Below are 17,485 nucleotides of genomic sequence, written 5' to 3'. Positions count from 1 at the left end.
TCTCTTTGATATGAAGTGTCATGTTAATTCCACTCACCTTCATCTCCTCCATAGTTCTCCTTGTCTCCTTCAGTGTCTTCTCTCTGCCCTCAAGTGTCCTCTTGATGTCACTCAGTGTCGCCCCCAGCTGTTTCTGTTTGGACACACAAGAGGACACGCGTGGTCAGATCAGAATTAACTTTTACCTTTTGATTTCTTCATCTGTTTCTGCATCCTGATATTTGTGCAACACATTTCTTTTTTACATTTCATGCCACAACATACTTCTTCCGTCACACTTTGACACAGTAGGTGACACAAAGAGATTTGATTCAACAAATCTGAATAACATAAAAGATTCAAAGAAACATTAAATATCACAGATTCAAGATGGAGTTTGGGCTTATAGAGTGTATCAAATCATGAAGTCAGTTTGAAGACACACTGGTGTGTGAGTTAGTTCTTGATGTTTAGAAGACATCACATCGACGACTTGGAAATCAGTACTTCACACACAAAATAACTGGACTGAGTAGGTGAAGACTCCAATTAATTAATTAATTAATTAATTAATTAATTAATTAATTAATTAATTAAAACTACCAAACAGTAAGTCCAGAGCTGGAAGTCTTGGTTTCACTTTACAGCCAAGACACCAGAACTTTGAAGAGATCTGATCAGCTAATGCCTGAAATTCAAAAATTGTCAAAAGTCCTCACAAATCAGCTTTCATTTTCTCAGTGTGTGGCTCAGACATGGTGATGGACTAACAACTGACTCAAACACTCTTACTGCAGTAAATGATCCATCCATTCATCTATCTTTCCATGTTCTTAATCCATTTATCTAAGGTGAAGTCAAAGGTCACCTGAAGGCTTATCTCAGAAAACACTGGACACATGGCAGGGGCAACACTTGGGAAGGGCACCAGTCCATCACAAGGCAAATACACATACACACACACGGGGACACACACACACACACACAACACACACACACACACACATAATAGTTCTAATTTAGCAATGCTGTGGTGGGCTGGCACCCTGCCCAGGATTTGTTTCCTGCCTTGCGCCCTGTGTTGGCTGGGATTGGCTCCAGCAGACCCCCATGACCTTTAAGTTAAGATATAGTGGGTTAGATAATGGATGGATGGACTTAGCAATGCCAATCCACCTAAAATGCATATCTTTGGATTGTTGGGAGGAAACTGGAGCACCTGGAGGACACAAACACCAATCAAAATAAACAACATATTTATAACATAAGGATAACTGAAGATTTAAATATACAAGTTTAAATGGACAAAGAGCATTCACAAATAACACAACACATATCTTCTTTATCTTAGTTGGTTCTGTTTCTTGTACTTATGGAAAAAGGCACATAGCAGTTCTGGTCAGAAGTTCATAAGGTTAGATTCTTAGCTACAAGATCAAGCTTCTAAATCCAGCACTGTAATTGCACTCACTTACAGCTCCTCTGTGTGTTGGAGAGATGCTGTTCTGAACTCATACAAGTCCACTTTATTTTTCTCCCTGAATTTATGAATAGACCGTTACATCAGCTAAGGTCTTCTCCTTCACACAGTTATGGTGATGTCAATTCCCAGAATTCATCCACTGGCTTTATGTTAACTACCAAGTTACAGTCAGAAGTTCTCAGACTCGGAGCAGGTGAACTCCTGACTTGGTTTATGGTCACTCCAGGTGGAGGTGATGCTTTCTCCAGATTGCTGTAACCATGGAGAGTTTCCTCTGGCACACCTGAAGAACATTCAGTTTACTTTGTCCTATTTCTAACAGATTCTTTTGTCTCTCTTGGCCTTTTCTCCTTGTAGATGTTGAGTTGTTCTGCAGTTAAAGAAGTCTTTGAGGTTTCACACTTTTTGCTGGCAAAAAACGTACAACTGCTTGGTCTTCTGTGCCCAACTGCTTCCCTCCATTAGCAATTTTACAGAGAACTCTTATGTGGGGTCCCTCTTACCTGTGCATCTTACGTTCCTTTACAAGGCTGGGTCTTAATAAGGGTCTTACTACTGGGCAGAAGCTAATCCAGGGGCAGAGATCAGAGTTCTAGTGCTAGCAAAGGGTTATAAAGGAAGTCGTGGACTTGCTGCTTTAGGTTTCTTGGATGCACAGAAGTTCAACATTTTTGCTACTAATCGATGTAAAGTTGTGTCCATCAAGTTTAAAAGTGGTTCAGTTTTGGCTCCTTCAGTCATAAAGTAATAAAGAGTGCCATACAGAGACATTGCTGGGTGTCATTTGCCTGTAGTTGATCAGACTGATCAGATGACACCCAAATCTACACGTCAAGGAGTCCTGGTGAAGTCAACTGACATCTGAGCTGAAGTTATGAGTCAATAAAAGAGAGGCAGGCAGTGGAAGCTTAACTCATGCCAGTAAAGTCTGTGCACCATAACACTAAAGCTGGTGTTGTTATTAAGTAATATGGTGCCCTTAAAATGACTAAAAAAAGGCATAAACTTGATATCCATTCACTTCAAGAATTTTGAACAAACAAATATGGATTCATACAACAAAAGGATTGTGCTGTCTGTACGTTATGTTGTGAAATTGTTGTGTGCCGTACATCAAGTGTATCAACTCAAACATCAGTCCATGTGAAGCCATAAAAAAGGGCTGTTTGTGGCAACTAAAACCAAACTAGTATTTTTAGTCAAGTAATTGGAACCAAAAATAAAGTTACCGAATGAAGTTACAAGATTGCTCAGAGTGTGGCTTTGAAGGCCCAGCCTTTCATAGCTGGAGAATTTGCCAAGGAAACTGTTTTTTGAGCAGTGCTAAAATTTTGTTTAGCGACTTACCAAATAAAGAAACAATCCTCCGTCGGATTTGAGAAATACTGGCTTGTGCGAGATCAGTCGAGAGAAACATAACTGATATGGCTGAAAATGTAACAGTAAAACATACACCTGGGTTACAACAAGCTGCATTTAGTGTCGCTCTTGACGAAACTGGTGATGTGAATGACGTGGCGTGCCTACTTATACTTGGGCGATATTGTGACAACGACCATATTGATAAAGAACTGTGCTACTTGAGATTGGGAGAGGACATGATAACTGCATTTCTAAGCTATTTCAAAAATGAGAACATTAACATGAATAAAATATTCTCTGTTACTAATGATGCGGCCCCTGCTATGGTTGGAGAGAACAAAGGATTTGGTAAACTTCTTCAGGATCATATTGGACATCAAGTATTGAGCTTTGATTGTGTTATACACCAGGAGAGTTTGTGTGTAGTGTTTGTCACTGTGCTTGAACTCTGTAATGGAAACTGTTATCAAGATAGTTAACTTCACAGTTTCTCGCTCTTTATTGACTCACAGGCAAGTCAAGTCTCTTCTATAAGAAGCGGAGAGCGCAATATGGACCTCCCGCTTTACAGAAATGTTCATTGGCTTAGTTGAGGTAATGCTTTGAACAGATTTGGATCAAGTCTAGAAGCAATCAAGGTGTTTCTTCATGAAAAAGAACAACATTTCCCAGAAATGAATGGCGACGACTGGCTGTGTAAGCTGATGTTTCTGGCTGACGTAACTAAACACCTGAGTGACTTGAGCTTGAGTTTACAAGGTCAGGGACAAACAGATATATTTTGTGGTGATATTACCACTAATACCAATAAACACTTTCCAAACCTAAAGGCTCATTCTCATTGATTTACTGTCAACAGAGATGAGCTTCAGAAATATGTTGCTCAAAGGAGGGTTTGCTAAACGAGGGCAAGACTACCAAATTAACAGGCCCGTATTTTCTTACCTCATCAAGCCCACCTTAACTGATCTTTCTACCACCACATATGATGTCTCTGTTCAAGTGGATGGATGTTGACAATTTTCAAATGTCATCAGTCATCAGAGTTATAGATGATACAATTTTTATAAGTGTGGAAAATTCCTGAAGGAAACTGCTTGGAAAAGTCAGCTATTATCCTCAGCCCCTGGATATCCCTGCTTGAAGTGTTCACCTGTTTGAAGAAAGTTACATTTGCATTGCTTTTGGCTTTTGGGTCGACTTATACATGTGAACACATTTTCTCACACATGAAATCTGTTTTGAGTCCACAGAGAAGTTGCCTGACGCCTGTGCATTCAGACGGCTGTGTGAAGCCGAAAGTCACCAAATACTCACCTGATATTGAACAATTAGCTCAGGAGAAGGAAGGACAAGAGTCACCGTAATAAATTAATGACTCAGGTCAATACCAATCAATAATTACTCAGATGAAACATTTTAATGATGTGCTTTAGGTTTGATTTATTTAATTGATTTGTTCTTCAAACTATTGGACTTTCTGTTTTAACAAAACATACATTTGACAATGTTAATAAAATTCCAATGGTTTCAAAACTTAAATTTTGCAAAACATGGTTTTTGTATTTGTTCCTATTTGAATTAAAATATTGAATAATCAACCAAGAATAGAATAGTTATGTAATGCATTGGAAACATGTTAATATAAGATCAATGTATTGTGTTTCAGTGGTTGTTGTATATTAAAATATGGTGGGCTTAGGTTGGCACGCTGAGCGACTTTACAGCATTACCTCTGCCAACCCCTGGTCTTTGTCATAATCATACATGAAATTGAATCATCACTCCAGGGTTTGGAGATGTGAAATGACCTCACTGTCCAATAAATACATTTATCTCCAATAACGAATGAAATGTATGATTACTTATTTAATTAAAATGAGGACATCTATACAGTAATACTATATTGAAATTTCTGAGCTGAATGTGTTGTAAGAATCTTAGACTTAACTCTGTTCATATGTGCACTTGGCACCAGGACACCCTAGGCCTCAGGTCGATGATCGTTCAATATAAAATGACATGTGACAATAACATGCCATTTGAACTACCGACTGGGGTCTTTGGGGACCCCAGAGGTATATATTTTGTCGTACCTCACAGCTGCTTTTTTGTCATTCCTATTTTTATGATTTTGTCAAGCAGTTTGTTCCTAATAATGTCACATTTTTCTATTTCTGCTTATTGCTTTTTAAAAATACAAATGTCAAAAGCCCCCAATCCCGCCTATTCAGTTTTAAGAAATGTAATAATTTACTCAGCCACTGTTTGTAAAGGGTCCTCAGTTTGATTGTCACACATTGTCATCGGTGTAGTGACACTCTGTTAGTCATTCAGCAGCAGCTCGAGATTTCCACAGCTCCTCTGTTCACTGACTGCTGTTCTGAGGTGAGATAAGTTCAGAGTCTGAAATACAATGCATAGCTTCATCATGAAGTGTTAGGTAACTATAACATGGAAAGTTTATGTTCTGTTATAAAAGATAATAATGTAAAATAGTTTGCTATGCCTGCGGTGGGCTGGCACCCTGCCCAGGGTTTGTTTCCTGCTTTGCGTCCTGTGTTGGCTGGGATTGGCTCCAGCAGACCCCCGTGACCCTGTAGTTAGGATATAGTGGGTTGGATAATGGATGGATGGATAGTTTGCTATGCAGTCAGAGTATAATGAAGACATGCAGGGTGTGGGTGTGGAAATAAAGAAATTGTGTTTGGCTGTAATAAATCAGAATATAACTATATAATGTTGATTTTGTTAACATCAGCTTTTGGTTTTTAGGGAAAAATGGCAAGCACATGAAAACAGGCCAGACTTGGAGGCTCTGAGACTATTTCTACATGAGGAGAGCTCTGAGAGGAGTGGAGATTCAGGCTCTAATTATGAGGATCATGTTACAGAGGCTGCTGAACACATGAAGCTCACACAGAGACTGCAATGGCCACCACTGCAGAAACCTCTGGACCTCACAGTACCTCTGACTTACTACCGGCTGAAGGGAGAAAAGAATGAGGAAGGAAAAGATCCATGAGCAGGACCATATCATGGCGAAAATGGGACAGTTTGGCAAAGAAATGAGAATAAAGGATCGTGTTTCCTAGGCTTCAGCAAACAGCGCAAATCAAAATGTACCTTCATTATCCTTTTAAACAGACAAACAAGACAAGGCAGACCCATGAAACACACCGTGTAAGTGGCAGCACTACAGAGACTCTCTATTAATGTGTCAAACTTACATTGAATTATGTGAACGATGACATTTCATGGTGACTAACTACACTTACACCAGCCAACTGTAACATCACTTTGCTAAGATCACCTTATTACTATCAGAATGTTTGATATTTTCAACAGCAGCCCATCTGACACCTGCACCCCTGTCAGTGGCCAGTTCTGGTCTGCAGGCTGTAGTTAGCCCACCACTGCCTTAGATGTTAAAAAGAAAATCTGATTGGAGCATATAGAAACTCCACTGGGTGTAATGGGAGCACTCAGGTCTTCATGGACAATATTGGGGATCTCATCCTGGACTGTTTCATGCTTTGCACCGAGTCTCACCAGGACAGGCTCAGAATTCAGGTTCATGAGACAGATGGATAAATATCTCTGTAAGACTAACAGACAGACACGTAACACACAGCAGGTCATTGCTGCTCTCAGCTCCTTCACAGGTTTTCTACATTTTTTTGGTTATATAAACAGCATTATCACAGGATTTGGGAGACTCAACCAAGTCTGTTCAGTAGGCCGGTCTATTAATTCTCACACTCTATGATTAACACACACACACACACAGATCCTAGTCACACAACGATGCATTGCAGGGAGAAACCAAGCAGACCACACACTCACTGTGATGACCTCACACAAGTGGATTTGGCTTTCCTCGGATCACCTCTTGAAGCTGCAAAATAAGCTTCTAGAAATTCTTTAACCCAAAGTTGTTCAAAAAGATTTCATTAAACACTAAACTCCACTCGCCTGTTTTTCTTCCCTCTCCGTCTCCAGTTCGACCATTTTATGCCCATTATGTCCAGTCACCACACACTTCATGCAGATACAGGAATCATCAGTTTTGCAAAATATCTCCAGACTTTTCTGATGTTTCACACAGAGTTTCTCCTTTAGGTTTCTATCAGGATTAACCAGCTTGTGGTCTTTCCAGGCTGCCATTTCACAGTGAGGCTTCAGGTGAATCTGACAGTAGGAGGCCGGGCAGGTCAGACAGGATTTCACTGCTTTGAACTTCTTCCCAGTACAGAAGTCACACTCCACATCTCCAGGGCCAGCATAACTCTGAGATGGAGGAGAACTGGGTGCCGTCTTCTTTAATTTCGTGATGACTTCATTTAGCAAAGTGTTTCTGTTCAGCTCAGGCCTTGTGCTGAAGTTTTCTCTGCACTGAGGAGAGCTGCACACTTGGCTCATTTCCCAGTAGTCCATGAGGCACTTCAGACAAAAACTGTGACCACAGGGGGTAGTGACGGGGTCAGTCAGGGTGTCTAGACACACAGAGCAGGTGAACTCGTCCTGTAATCCAAATAGCTGGGCTTCAGCCATTATCAGTCTGAGGAGAGGCAGGCAGAGAGAATCAGTCAGACAAACAAGGAAGTGACTTGTGAAGACATGCAAGTGAAAGTTTGTCTGAGCTCACTGATGATGAGGAGGAGGAGATTTAAAGAGAAAGCTGAGAGCTCACAGAGAGAACATCTGAGGAGACACTGAGGGTGAACAGACATATAGTTAGAGAAGAGATGACCTGTCACAGGGGGCCTGCTAAAGTGTAATTCACGTCATTATTTCTTATTTGTTTTTTATATACTACAGTCCACCTAAGACAGACTCAGTGCACATTTACAAATGGAATAAAATGAAAATAACACAAATCAGTCAGAAGAAACAGATTTGCATGTTGCCATGCTGGTCCTTGTTTTATTCAAATTATCCATCGACATGGTAAGTTCTTGACTGTTAATCATCAGAGATGTGTCAATGGAGTGGGTGAGGAGAATTGACTGATGGATGTTAATCCATCAAATAATGAGTTTTATTTGTCAGTAATTTATCAGATTATTCTGTAAATTCTGAGCTGTTAGACTCTATCAAGATAACTGAAGCCCACTTAGTCTAACAGAATAATATGATATTATTTAAAAACTCAAGGATTGTAGAAATATGAAAACTTATAAAGCGACATAACAGGTGGGACACCAGACAAGACAGACAGACACGTATCACATCACAGGTGCTCGCCGCTCTCAGCTCCTTCACAGGTTTATTACATTTTCTTGGTTACAGAAGCCATATTATCACAGGATTTGGGATACTTAACCAAGTCTGTCCGGTAGGCCAGTCTACTCTCGCACCCTACGATTAACACACACAGATCCTAGTCACAAAACAACACACGGGAGGAAGAAACCAGGCAGACCACAAACCTGCAGGGATGACATCATACAAGTGGATCTGGCTTTCCTTGGATCATCACTTGAAGCTGCCAAACACAAAAAACAATGGCGGCATTTCATCATGTTGGCAGTCAGTGTGGCATATTGAGGATGATGATGATGATGATTCCATACTGCCAGTTCCTCTGTAGTAGCCCACCTCAGACTCATTCACCTTAAGTACATAAGAGTGACCCCTCCAGCCTGTCACTTCTCAGTGCCCCACACTGGGACTCGCTGTCACCAGCACTAACAAATATACAGATGTCTCTGAGACACATGAAGGCTCGTATAACATTTTCTTATATCAGTGTTTCTCAACCTTTTGCCATGTGTGCCCCATTTTTTCATATTAGTTTTTGTGGCAACCTCCACCTCAAAGTTTTTATGAACATTTTCAGATTTTTGATTATATTGAGATCCACCCAACAACAATAACTTTTAATTTGGAAATGCACTATTGGCAGAGGTGGCACAGTAGCGCAGTGGTAGCACTGCTGCCTCGCAGTAAGGGGCCGGGGTTCGCTTCCTGGGTCCTCCCTGGAGTTGGCATGTTCTCCCTGTGCCTGCGTCGGTTTCCTTCCACAGTCCAAAGACATGCAGGTTAGGTGCAACATTTCAAATTAAAACCCATGTGATAAAATATATGTACAATTCAAACATTTCTTTGGATTTCATTAAATTTCTTAGTTATTTTAATAATTCCACCTTTTAAATTATTCCATTATACAAATTAAATTACAAATATTATAAGTACTCCTAAGAATACTATCACGTCTTATTTCTAAAACAATAACTGACATATTAGTGATTACAGAAATGCCGTCTAACGGTAAGAGAGAGGACTGCACTTGAATTCTGATGTCGGCTGACGGCGGACAAGCCTCTCCACGTCACATACAGTATATATTCAGTAACACAGCACGCCACTGGGTCGTCTACTTGTCACTCTGTTGTCACTCTCAGCAGCTCCTCTGCCAGGTTTCTGCAGTACTTCTCTAAGTAAACCCACAACAGTCATGAAGGCAAAATGTCACCTTAAACTTTCCAATAAAGTGACAAGTGACAGACTTGTATGAGCGGGTCGCTCTGGATGTCCGGCAGTCAGCTGTCAGGCAAACTGCTGAAGCTGTTTTGACCCTGTCTTGACACAATGCACGCGCCATGTTATATAGTCGTGGAATAATTGTTTGGGCTGAGGTTTATCTACTGGGGCGAACATACATGGGGTTTAAGGCCTGGACAAAATCCTTTTTAAGTCCCGCCCCTACCTGAATGGATTCTCTGCGGCTGAGAGACCGAAAGAGTGAAGCTGCAGACTACAATACCTCACAGAATGCCCTCCATATCATGGAACGCCCTTCAGTATGAGGGGCCAAACAGGCCATAAATCATATATTTCTGTAGGTAATCTATTGGTTTACGTGCAAACACTATTGGTTTATGAATATTTACTATCGGTTTGCGTGCATACTTAATTGGTTTGCCTGCGTACAATACTGGTTTCATTCATATGAACTAAATTGGTTCGTGTCCGCATATTATCGGTTTTGTTCGTTCTTTGTATCTGACACTTAACTCTCTAGTTATATTTTGTAATTCGTATTGACATTACACATTTCAGTTGATATGGTTAAGCTACAATTCAGGTAGTTAATGATAATTAATTATTGTTCTTGTGGATTGCTGTGATTTCCTTTGTCTGATACATAGTGTCAAAGATATATTGTCATATATCAACTTTATATATTTGAAAAGATTAGGTAAATCATGCAACCTTTTTATGGAAAGCTTAATTTTGTTCAAAACCGTATGTCATATAGTATACATCTATAAATATATTTTTTTCGTCTTCATTAGGAGAATACAACAATGATACTCTCATGTCAATTAAACCAATTTAACGTGCAAATGTCAAACAACATATTTCTACATCCGCCTCAGTAAGTACAACAGGTGGCCTACGTAGTTCTTAAATCGATATTGAAATGCACACACAAGTCTCCTAAATTATTTATTGAAATGCCTACATTTACCGTGTCCGTTTTAGCAAGTCGTAGTTTTTACTTGTTCCCATTATTATTAATTATCATTTCTCAGTGTCACATATTATTCGTTACTACTCACCAGTCCCGTATCATTGAGATTCTGTTTTATATTCTGTATAAGCAAACTTTTTAAAAGGAGCGTTAATTGAACTGACTATAACAGACTTGTCATCTTCTTAAAATGATTTTATTTATATGATAATGACAATATCATAAGGTCAAACATCAAGGAGGCTGTGAGTTTGCATGGACTGCGCTGTTTCTTTTTTTTCGTGACATTGTGTCAGTAGAGAGTGCGTCACGTTAACAATGCATTGTGTCCTAAATGACAGCGCACACACTTTTTTATGTTTCCTAAAGGCCAATGTGTCTCAGTTTGCTCCGGAGACGTGATCACAGGGGGGCTTGGGTGGGCATTGCCCCCCAGAGACAAGCCGTGCCCATCCTGCGAAATGCTCTGTCTGTCCAATGAAAACTCTGAAGAAGAATAACATTTGATTTTCACAGTTCACTTCGCTGCACATTTTGCAGCACGTTTTGAACCTGTTGACCGCATTCCTTAATTAAAACAGCGTATACGTTCCATTCTTCTTTTATTTTCTGGTTGGTAACACCAAAGGCTATGCATAGGTGGCTTATTAAAAAGCAGACATCTTAAAACCTCTGTCCCTCCACAAGCTGCTGGCTCTACTGTTGAGCCCAGCACCGTTGCCACCAACACGAAGCACAGCGGACCCACGTTGGGAACTGAAACTCCAAAAGATGCAGATGGGCCTACACAATCATCCAGCTCTGCCCGTGTCGGGTACTCCAAACCTCTGCCTTCAACAAAATATACAGTCCGGACTGCCTGACTTAAATATGGATAGCCCATCCCAGCCCATTTTAATTAATTATCCCAAGTGCTCATTCGGAAAGACACTCAGATATTTAAGTGCAAGCTGGTATCAGTCTCGACAATGGATTGAATATTCTGATGTCCGTGATGCCAGCTTTTGCTTTGCTTGCTGCAAATTTAATGTTTCCAATTTGGAGCGCAAGGACATATTCACCAAACACGGCTACACTAAATGGAAAAAAGCTCTAGAAAAAGAAGGTGGAGGCTTGCACAAACACGCGTCTAGTAGTTTGCATGGCAAGAGTATCGGCACCGGGCAGAGACGGGTAAAAGCATAGTTCAACTACTGGGTCAAGCCCAGAAAAGAATAGATATTATGTGAAAAGCATTGGGGAGGCCATTCAGTTCCTTTCAGTCAATGAACTGGCTCTGCGTGGTCACAATCACGTAGGTGGGGTGGACGGACTTATCCTTAAGTTCTTTGATTACACAATCAGAAAAGAAGCCAAACTTGCAGAAATTGTAAAATACATCCCAGACAACGCAAAATACACATCTAATGCAATTCAAAATGAAATAATTGAGACTCTTGCGAAAATGATGGTAAAAGATATCAGGACCAAATATGAAAAAGCTGACTCTCCTGGACTTTGCATTAAAAGTGATGGTACCAGGAATCGCTGTAACATTGAGAATTTGTCTGTAGTGATTAGATTTGTCCAGATCTCCATCCCTGAAGAACTCCTGATTGGCTTAATTGAACTGAATCAGCTTGATGCTGAATATATTTGTAACCAAATTCAGTCACATCTAGGTTACAGCCCAGACAATTTAGTGTGTCAGTGTTTTGATGGTGCTTCTGTCATGTCTGGTGCAAGGCGTGGTGTCCAGGCTTTCTTACAAGTACACTCCATATGTACAATGCTACAACCAGCAGCTCCATTTAGCAGTGACACATGCAATGGAATCAGAACCTCTGGCTAAGAAGTTCTTTGACTGGTCAAATTCATTGAACACATTTTGTCACAGACATTATGTTTCACACACATACAATACACCCAAACTGAAAAGACTTCTAGAAATATGATGGACCACTCATTATGATGTCACAAAGTCCATTGTCAACAATGAGGAAGCTATAAAGGGGCTTCTCACAGAGGTAGCAGAGGCTGACACTTGTTGACATTTGCATAGAGGCATGTGGTCTTTTGACCCAATTAAAAAAGCAGAATTTCTTCAATACAGGAAAATTCCTCCTTCATGTGCTTGGTGTGCTGAAACCAGTCAATGCAATTCTATAGGCTGTGGAAGCTGGCCCAGACACAGACAGTCAGAAACGTTCATTTCACCCACAACACGTTTATTTACAACAATAAAGTCACACAAGTGCACCACAAAACCCACAAAGTCCCCAAAAGTCCTGGCCACACAATGCCTTCTTCAGAATGCCTCCTTCTCTCCTCTTCAGCTCAGTCCACTCCACTCCTGACTCTCGCCCCGAATGAAGGGAGGCGGCCCCTTTTATTATAACCCGGATGTGCTCCAGGTGGTCTCCGGCAATCACCCACCGACACGCCCCTGTATGGCGGAAATGCCAGCTGCATCCCTGAAAGCACTCCGGGTGTCCCTGCTCTTCTTCCCCCCAGCAGTTCCTGGCGTGGCTGAAGTGCTGAGGTTCAGGGCTCCCAAGGCATGGGAATGCCCCCTGGCGGCGACCACTGGCCCCTACAGGGTGGAGCTTCAAAGCCCCCAAAACAACCAGGATGGCGGCCCCCACGTGATTCAGGGTGCGCGTAGACCCTCCTCCGGTCCCTCAAGGCGTCCCGGCTGGGTCGTTGCCCCTGGCATCCCTGACAGTGCCCCACAGCCAGCGAAAACCACTCGGGAGGAGCGACACGTCCCGTGAGGTCCGGCCCTGTTCTCATAACAGGGATAAGGGTGGAGACACCACCTGAACACCACCAGTTGGTGCCCTCCTGTGCTCCCCCCTCTTACCGGCACCCCGGTGCCCACTCCTTCAGCACCCCCCCTGAGACTTTCGCGCCCCTATGGTTGGAGCCACTCGATCCTTCGTAGCCTCCGCCAGCTGTGGCGGCACCCCCTCACCAGCGGAGAGTCATCCCGTCAGACGGCCCGTCGCATGAGGGCAGGGTCCCAACGAAGTGGGTCCTATTGCACGTCCAGGGTCCGGTCATGCAACAAACAGAAAGATGGGGGCAGAGCCGCTGCCTGGACACCTTTCCCTGGCATCCCCTTGTGCCACACATGCACTTGCCTGTTCGGCACCCCCTCCGTGGGTTTCGTGTCCCTCCTGTTGATGTAACAGACGGGACCACCTTCAGTCCTTTCCTCCCCGCTTATTTCATGGGTTCCCTCTGCCCTAACAGAGGTTGGCCAGCAACCGGACGTGAGCCGCCTGCCTCACGTCCTCCCGTATCGAAGGAACTGGCATTCTTCCCTCGATTCCTCCTTTTCCTCTGGGACGCCGTGACGGTCTGGGTCTGAGCATGGCAAGCGCTCAGATCCGATCCCGTCTGCGTCCCTACAGAGCAACGGGAGACTACCGCGGGCTCAGAGCGTAGTGCGCTAGGACCCAGGGCACTTGTTAACCCCGTGTCCTGCTAGCCGCTGCGGTCTCTCGCTCCTCACCTCACGCACAGCACTCCCTGCCGCGTCTGTTGTTGGAGAACCGCGTACTCGTTGCTGGTTATTATCATCACAGCCAATTTTGGCGGATTCTGCCTTATGCTGTACGGGGTCGGCTGTACTCATCGTCCCCACCGTACCTTTCTGGCTGTAGATTCCAGCGATGCGCAGTCTTGTCGCCATCCGTAGCACTTTTATCGACGCGACCGCCTTCCTCTCCAGTACTTGCACTTCTGCCAGGAGGGCTCGTAGCACCTGTAACAACCGCTGCTCCGCAGGCTGAAGGCACGCTTCAAGCTCATGCAGAGCAGCCGGCAAAGAAAGGAAGTTAGCCAATGGTGAGCTCACCTGTCTGTCAGCAACACACGCCAGCGACTTCCTGTGAGCCTCTTCCTCCGGCCCAATCGGGTCTCACCCGGGCACAAGACGGACATTCCTTGGTCCCGTCTCTATACAGTCATTTGCGGGCACACAAGACACACCGACCAATCCCGTGCCTGTCAGCGGGTGGGACTTCCAGTCCGCGGCCATCTTTGCTCTCTTCTTCCTGGTGCAGTGGCCTTTTTGGGCTATCACGAGCGGCAGGCTCCCTTTCCGCAGCTCTCGTAGCTGCTGCCTTACCGCTGGAGCCCCGCAAACCGACATGTCCCCGCCACTGACGCGGATCCGGGCAGCCCCTGCTCTGTAAATAAAGAACAGACTCGGCCCCACAGGGCCGGTTGCCGACAAGCAGGGAACTTACCTCCTGGATCCCGTCTACCTGAGGAAACATCCACGGCATGGCTTCACTGGGCGACATGCTGTCGCGAGCGCCTCCAGCGCCGGCACGCTCGTCGGAGCCCGCTGCACTCCGTTGTTTCTCTCCCACACCAGGTGAGCACCAGTCCTCCACGAACCAGCAGCAGTCTGCTGGGCGACTCCTTGTCCCGGGGTTGTGGGCACGCCGCACCCGCGGCACGTGTGTGGGCACACCTGCTGCGCCGGGCTGTCCACAAAATTATTTTGTGACAGGGCCCTCCGCCTTGAACCAGGCGGAAAGTCCCATCTAGGATGCCATTGTGGAAGCTGGCCCAGACACAGACAGGCGGATATGTTCATTTCACCCACAACATGTTTATTTACAACAATAAAGTCACACAAGTGCACCACAAAACCCCCAAAGTCCCCAAAAGTCCTGGCCACACAATGCCTTCTTCAGAACGCCTCCTTCTCTCCTCTTCAGCTCAGTCCACTCCACTCCCGACTTTTGCCCTTTTTGAAGGGAGGCGGCCCCTTTTATTATCACCCGGATGTGCTCCAGGTGGGCTCCGGCAATCACCCTCCGACACTCCCCTGTGTGGAGGAAGTGCCGGCTGCATCCCTGGAAGCACTCCTGGTGTCCCTGCTCTTCTTCCCCCCAGCACTTCCTGGTGTGGCGGAAGTGCTGAGGTCCAGGGCTCCCAAGGCATGGGAACTCCCTCTGGCGGTGACCACGGGCCCCTACAGGGTGGAGCTTCAAAGCTCTGTGCCCGTGGCCCCCAAAACAACCAGGATGATGGCCCCCACATGATCCAGGGTGCGCGTAGACCCTCCTCTGGTCCCTCAAGGCGTCCCGGCCGGGTTGTTGCCCCTGGCATCCCTGACAAGGCACATGCAGTGGATTTGTGCACAGCTGGGGAGGTGGTGACAGCTTCACTGGCCACATTGAATGAGATGAGATTTGACTCATTCTGGGAGGAGCATTTCTCTCAGTGTGAAAGCAGGCCTACCAATTCGTTCAAAAGGAAACAGAAAGTTAATTCACAGTTTGATGATAGTATTGTCGTGTCTACACTTGGGCTTGATGACTCTGATGAACAAATTGCTCCTAATCAGACTTTTAAAAGGCCTATGTTCAGCATTCTTGATAGAGCTATTGTGGAAATGGAGACAAGATTCTCTCAGAGTAATGTTGAATTATTGAGGGCCACATTGCTTCTCCTGCCAAAATCAGAATTAGTTCTTGATCACTCTCTCCTGAAACCTCTTCAGGCACTTGCAGGGACAGAGCAAAACAGCATGAGCTTGCAAAATGAAATTGCTGTGGCAAAAGCCATGTTGATCAATAAACTGCCAGTTTATGCTAATCTCTCTGAAGAATGCAAATGCATTTAGCAGTACAAAGAGACCTTCCCTATGTTGCATTCGCTATATGTCACAGCACTCATCATTGGTGTGTCTTCAGCTGCATGCGAAAGCTCTTTCTCTACTTTGAACCGCATTCTCACTCCACTCCGCCGAACAATGCTGCATTCAAGGAAGAGAAATTTTTTCATTCTGGCACATGAGAAAAACATCACAGAAAATTGACATGAATTAATTTATTTTAGAATTTGCCAAGAGTAACCGCAGACTGGTCCTGTAGATAATATCCAGGTTAAACACTGGAAACTGATATCATAGCCTCCCTAATGACTACAATGAGCCACGTTTCTGTTCTTGCTCTCATATGTTGTATACATTTGACTTTATTGATATTTACCTTGTAGATGTAGTTCTATATTTGTTCACAAAAAATAATAATATGAGTTCCATTGCCTCTGTTTATTTTATTGAACAATAGGTTATGATTTATGCCACAATTGTTGATTTTATATGTTATATTAAACTATGTTGTTATTATTATTTCACCTTCCTACAAAAATGGGGAGGGATGGATGGATGGATGGAGATTTTTTGCCCCCCAGACAAGCCAAATGCCCACCCACACATGATGTTCTGGTCACACCTCTGGTTTGCTCATTAGTAATATATTTAGACAGTGTATTTTAGTGAGAATGATTATAAACATATTACCCATGTTCATTTCCCTCGTAGATCTGTAACGTTTGGTGAGTATAAATAAAAAGTAACAACACATATAATAGTTATGTTACATTGTTTATGATTAACACATCTCATCGTTTATCTGAACTGTTCTACTTATACAGTCGATTTATTCCACTTCTGAAGGTGTACATTGTCGGTATTCTCCATTGCATTTGTTCCCAGTGTAATGTGTGCCAGGCAGACGAGCTCACGTAATGGGTGACAAGGTACATTCTCACCCTGATGCCCAGGCTGTTGTCATAAATATTCCAATCTTGTGCTTTTTCTCGTTCCTGCCAGTTTACTATTATTATTGAACACATATGTAGAGAAAGTGTGTGTCTTATTTTATATCTATGAAAGAAAGGACGATAAAGCCTTGAATGAAACTGAGTGTTGATGCTTTGGGTAACAAGACAGGTTAAGAAGCAGGGGACATTGAATGTGACATTGACTTCGGGGGATTGTGGGACTGAAGATGGTTTAAGAATACAGAAACAACAAAAGCTTAGTGTTTCAGTAATTCTACTTACGTCAATTATTTACAGCCTTTGATAAGATGCATTGAGAAGGAAAGGATGTTGCTGACAAAGTCAGATGTTTTTTTGAAAGTTTGGCTCCAGATGTGCTTATCCAGCTGCTCCTTCTTCTCAGTACTTGAGTAATTTTTACGTTCACCTCTGGATGAATTCGCAAAGTTTCTTTATAACTTTTTGTTTCATTAACGCAGAAATCCCGAGGCTTTCCTAAAATTGCAGAAGACACTGCTGATGGCGCTGATTCTGTTTTAAAGACAGTTGTGATTAGTTCTGCAGAACACGCTTTTACTCACATTGCTTTTTGGAAATCAATAATACAAATC

At 43.4% G+C, this 17,485-nt stretch overlaps 1 protein-coding gene across 1 annotated transcript in view; it reads right to left on the bottom strand.

Moving 5' to 3' along the window:
* LOC120529021 (E3 ubiquitin/ISG15 ligase TRIM25-like) overlaps positions 1–7,431 on the bottom strand; it is a 54,819-nt gene extending 47,388 nt beyond the window's left edge. Inside the window, exons 1-2 of the mRNA XM_039753082.1 lie at positions 6,800–7,431; positions 38–133 (exon numbers count right to left, since the gene is read on the bottom strand). Coding sequence (XP_039609016.1) covers positions 38–133; positions 6,800–7,378 — 675 coding nt within the window. The 5' untranslated portion in view covers positions 7,379–7,431. The remainder of the gene's footprint in view (positions 1–37; positions 134–6,799) is intronic.
* Between the last annotated feature and the right edge of the window lie 10,054 nt (positions 7,432–17,485).

This window comes from Polypterus senegalus, chromosome 4 (assembly GCF_016835505.1).
Source record: "Polypterus senegalus isolate Bchr_013 chromosome 4, ASM1683550v1, whole genome shotgun sequence".
NCBI lineage: Eukaryota > Metazoa > Chordata > Cladistia > Polypteriformes > Polypteridae > Polypterus > Polypterus senegalus.
This window is presented reverse-complemented; position numbering and strand designations above follow the sequence as displayed.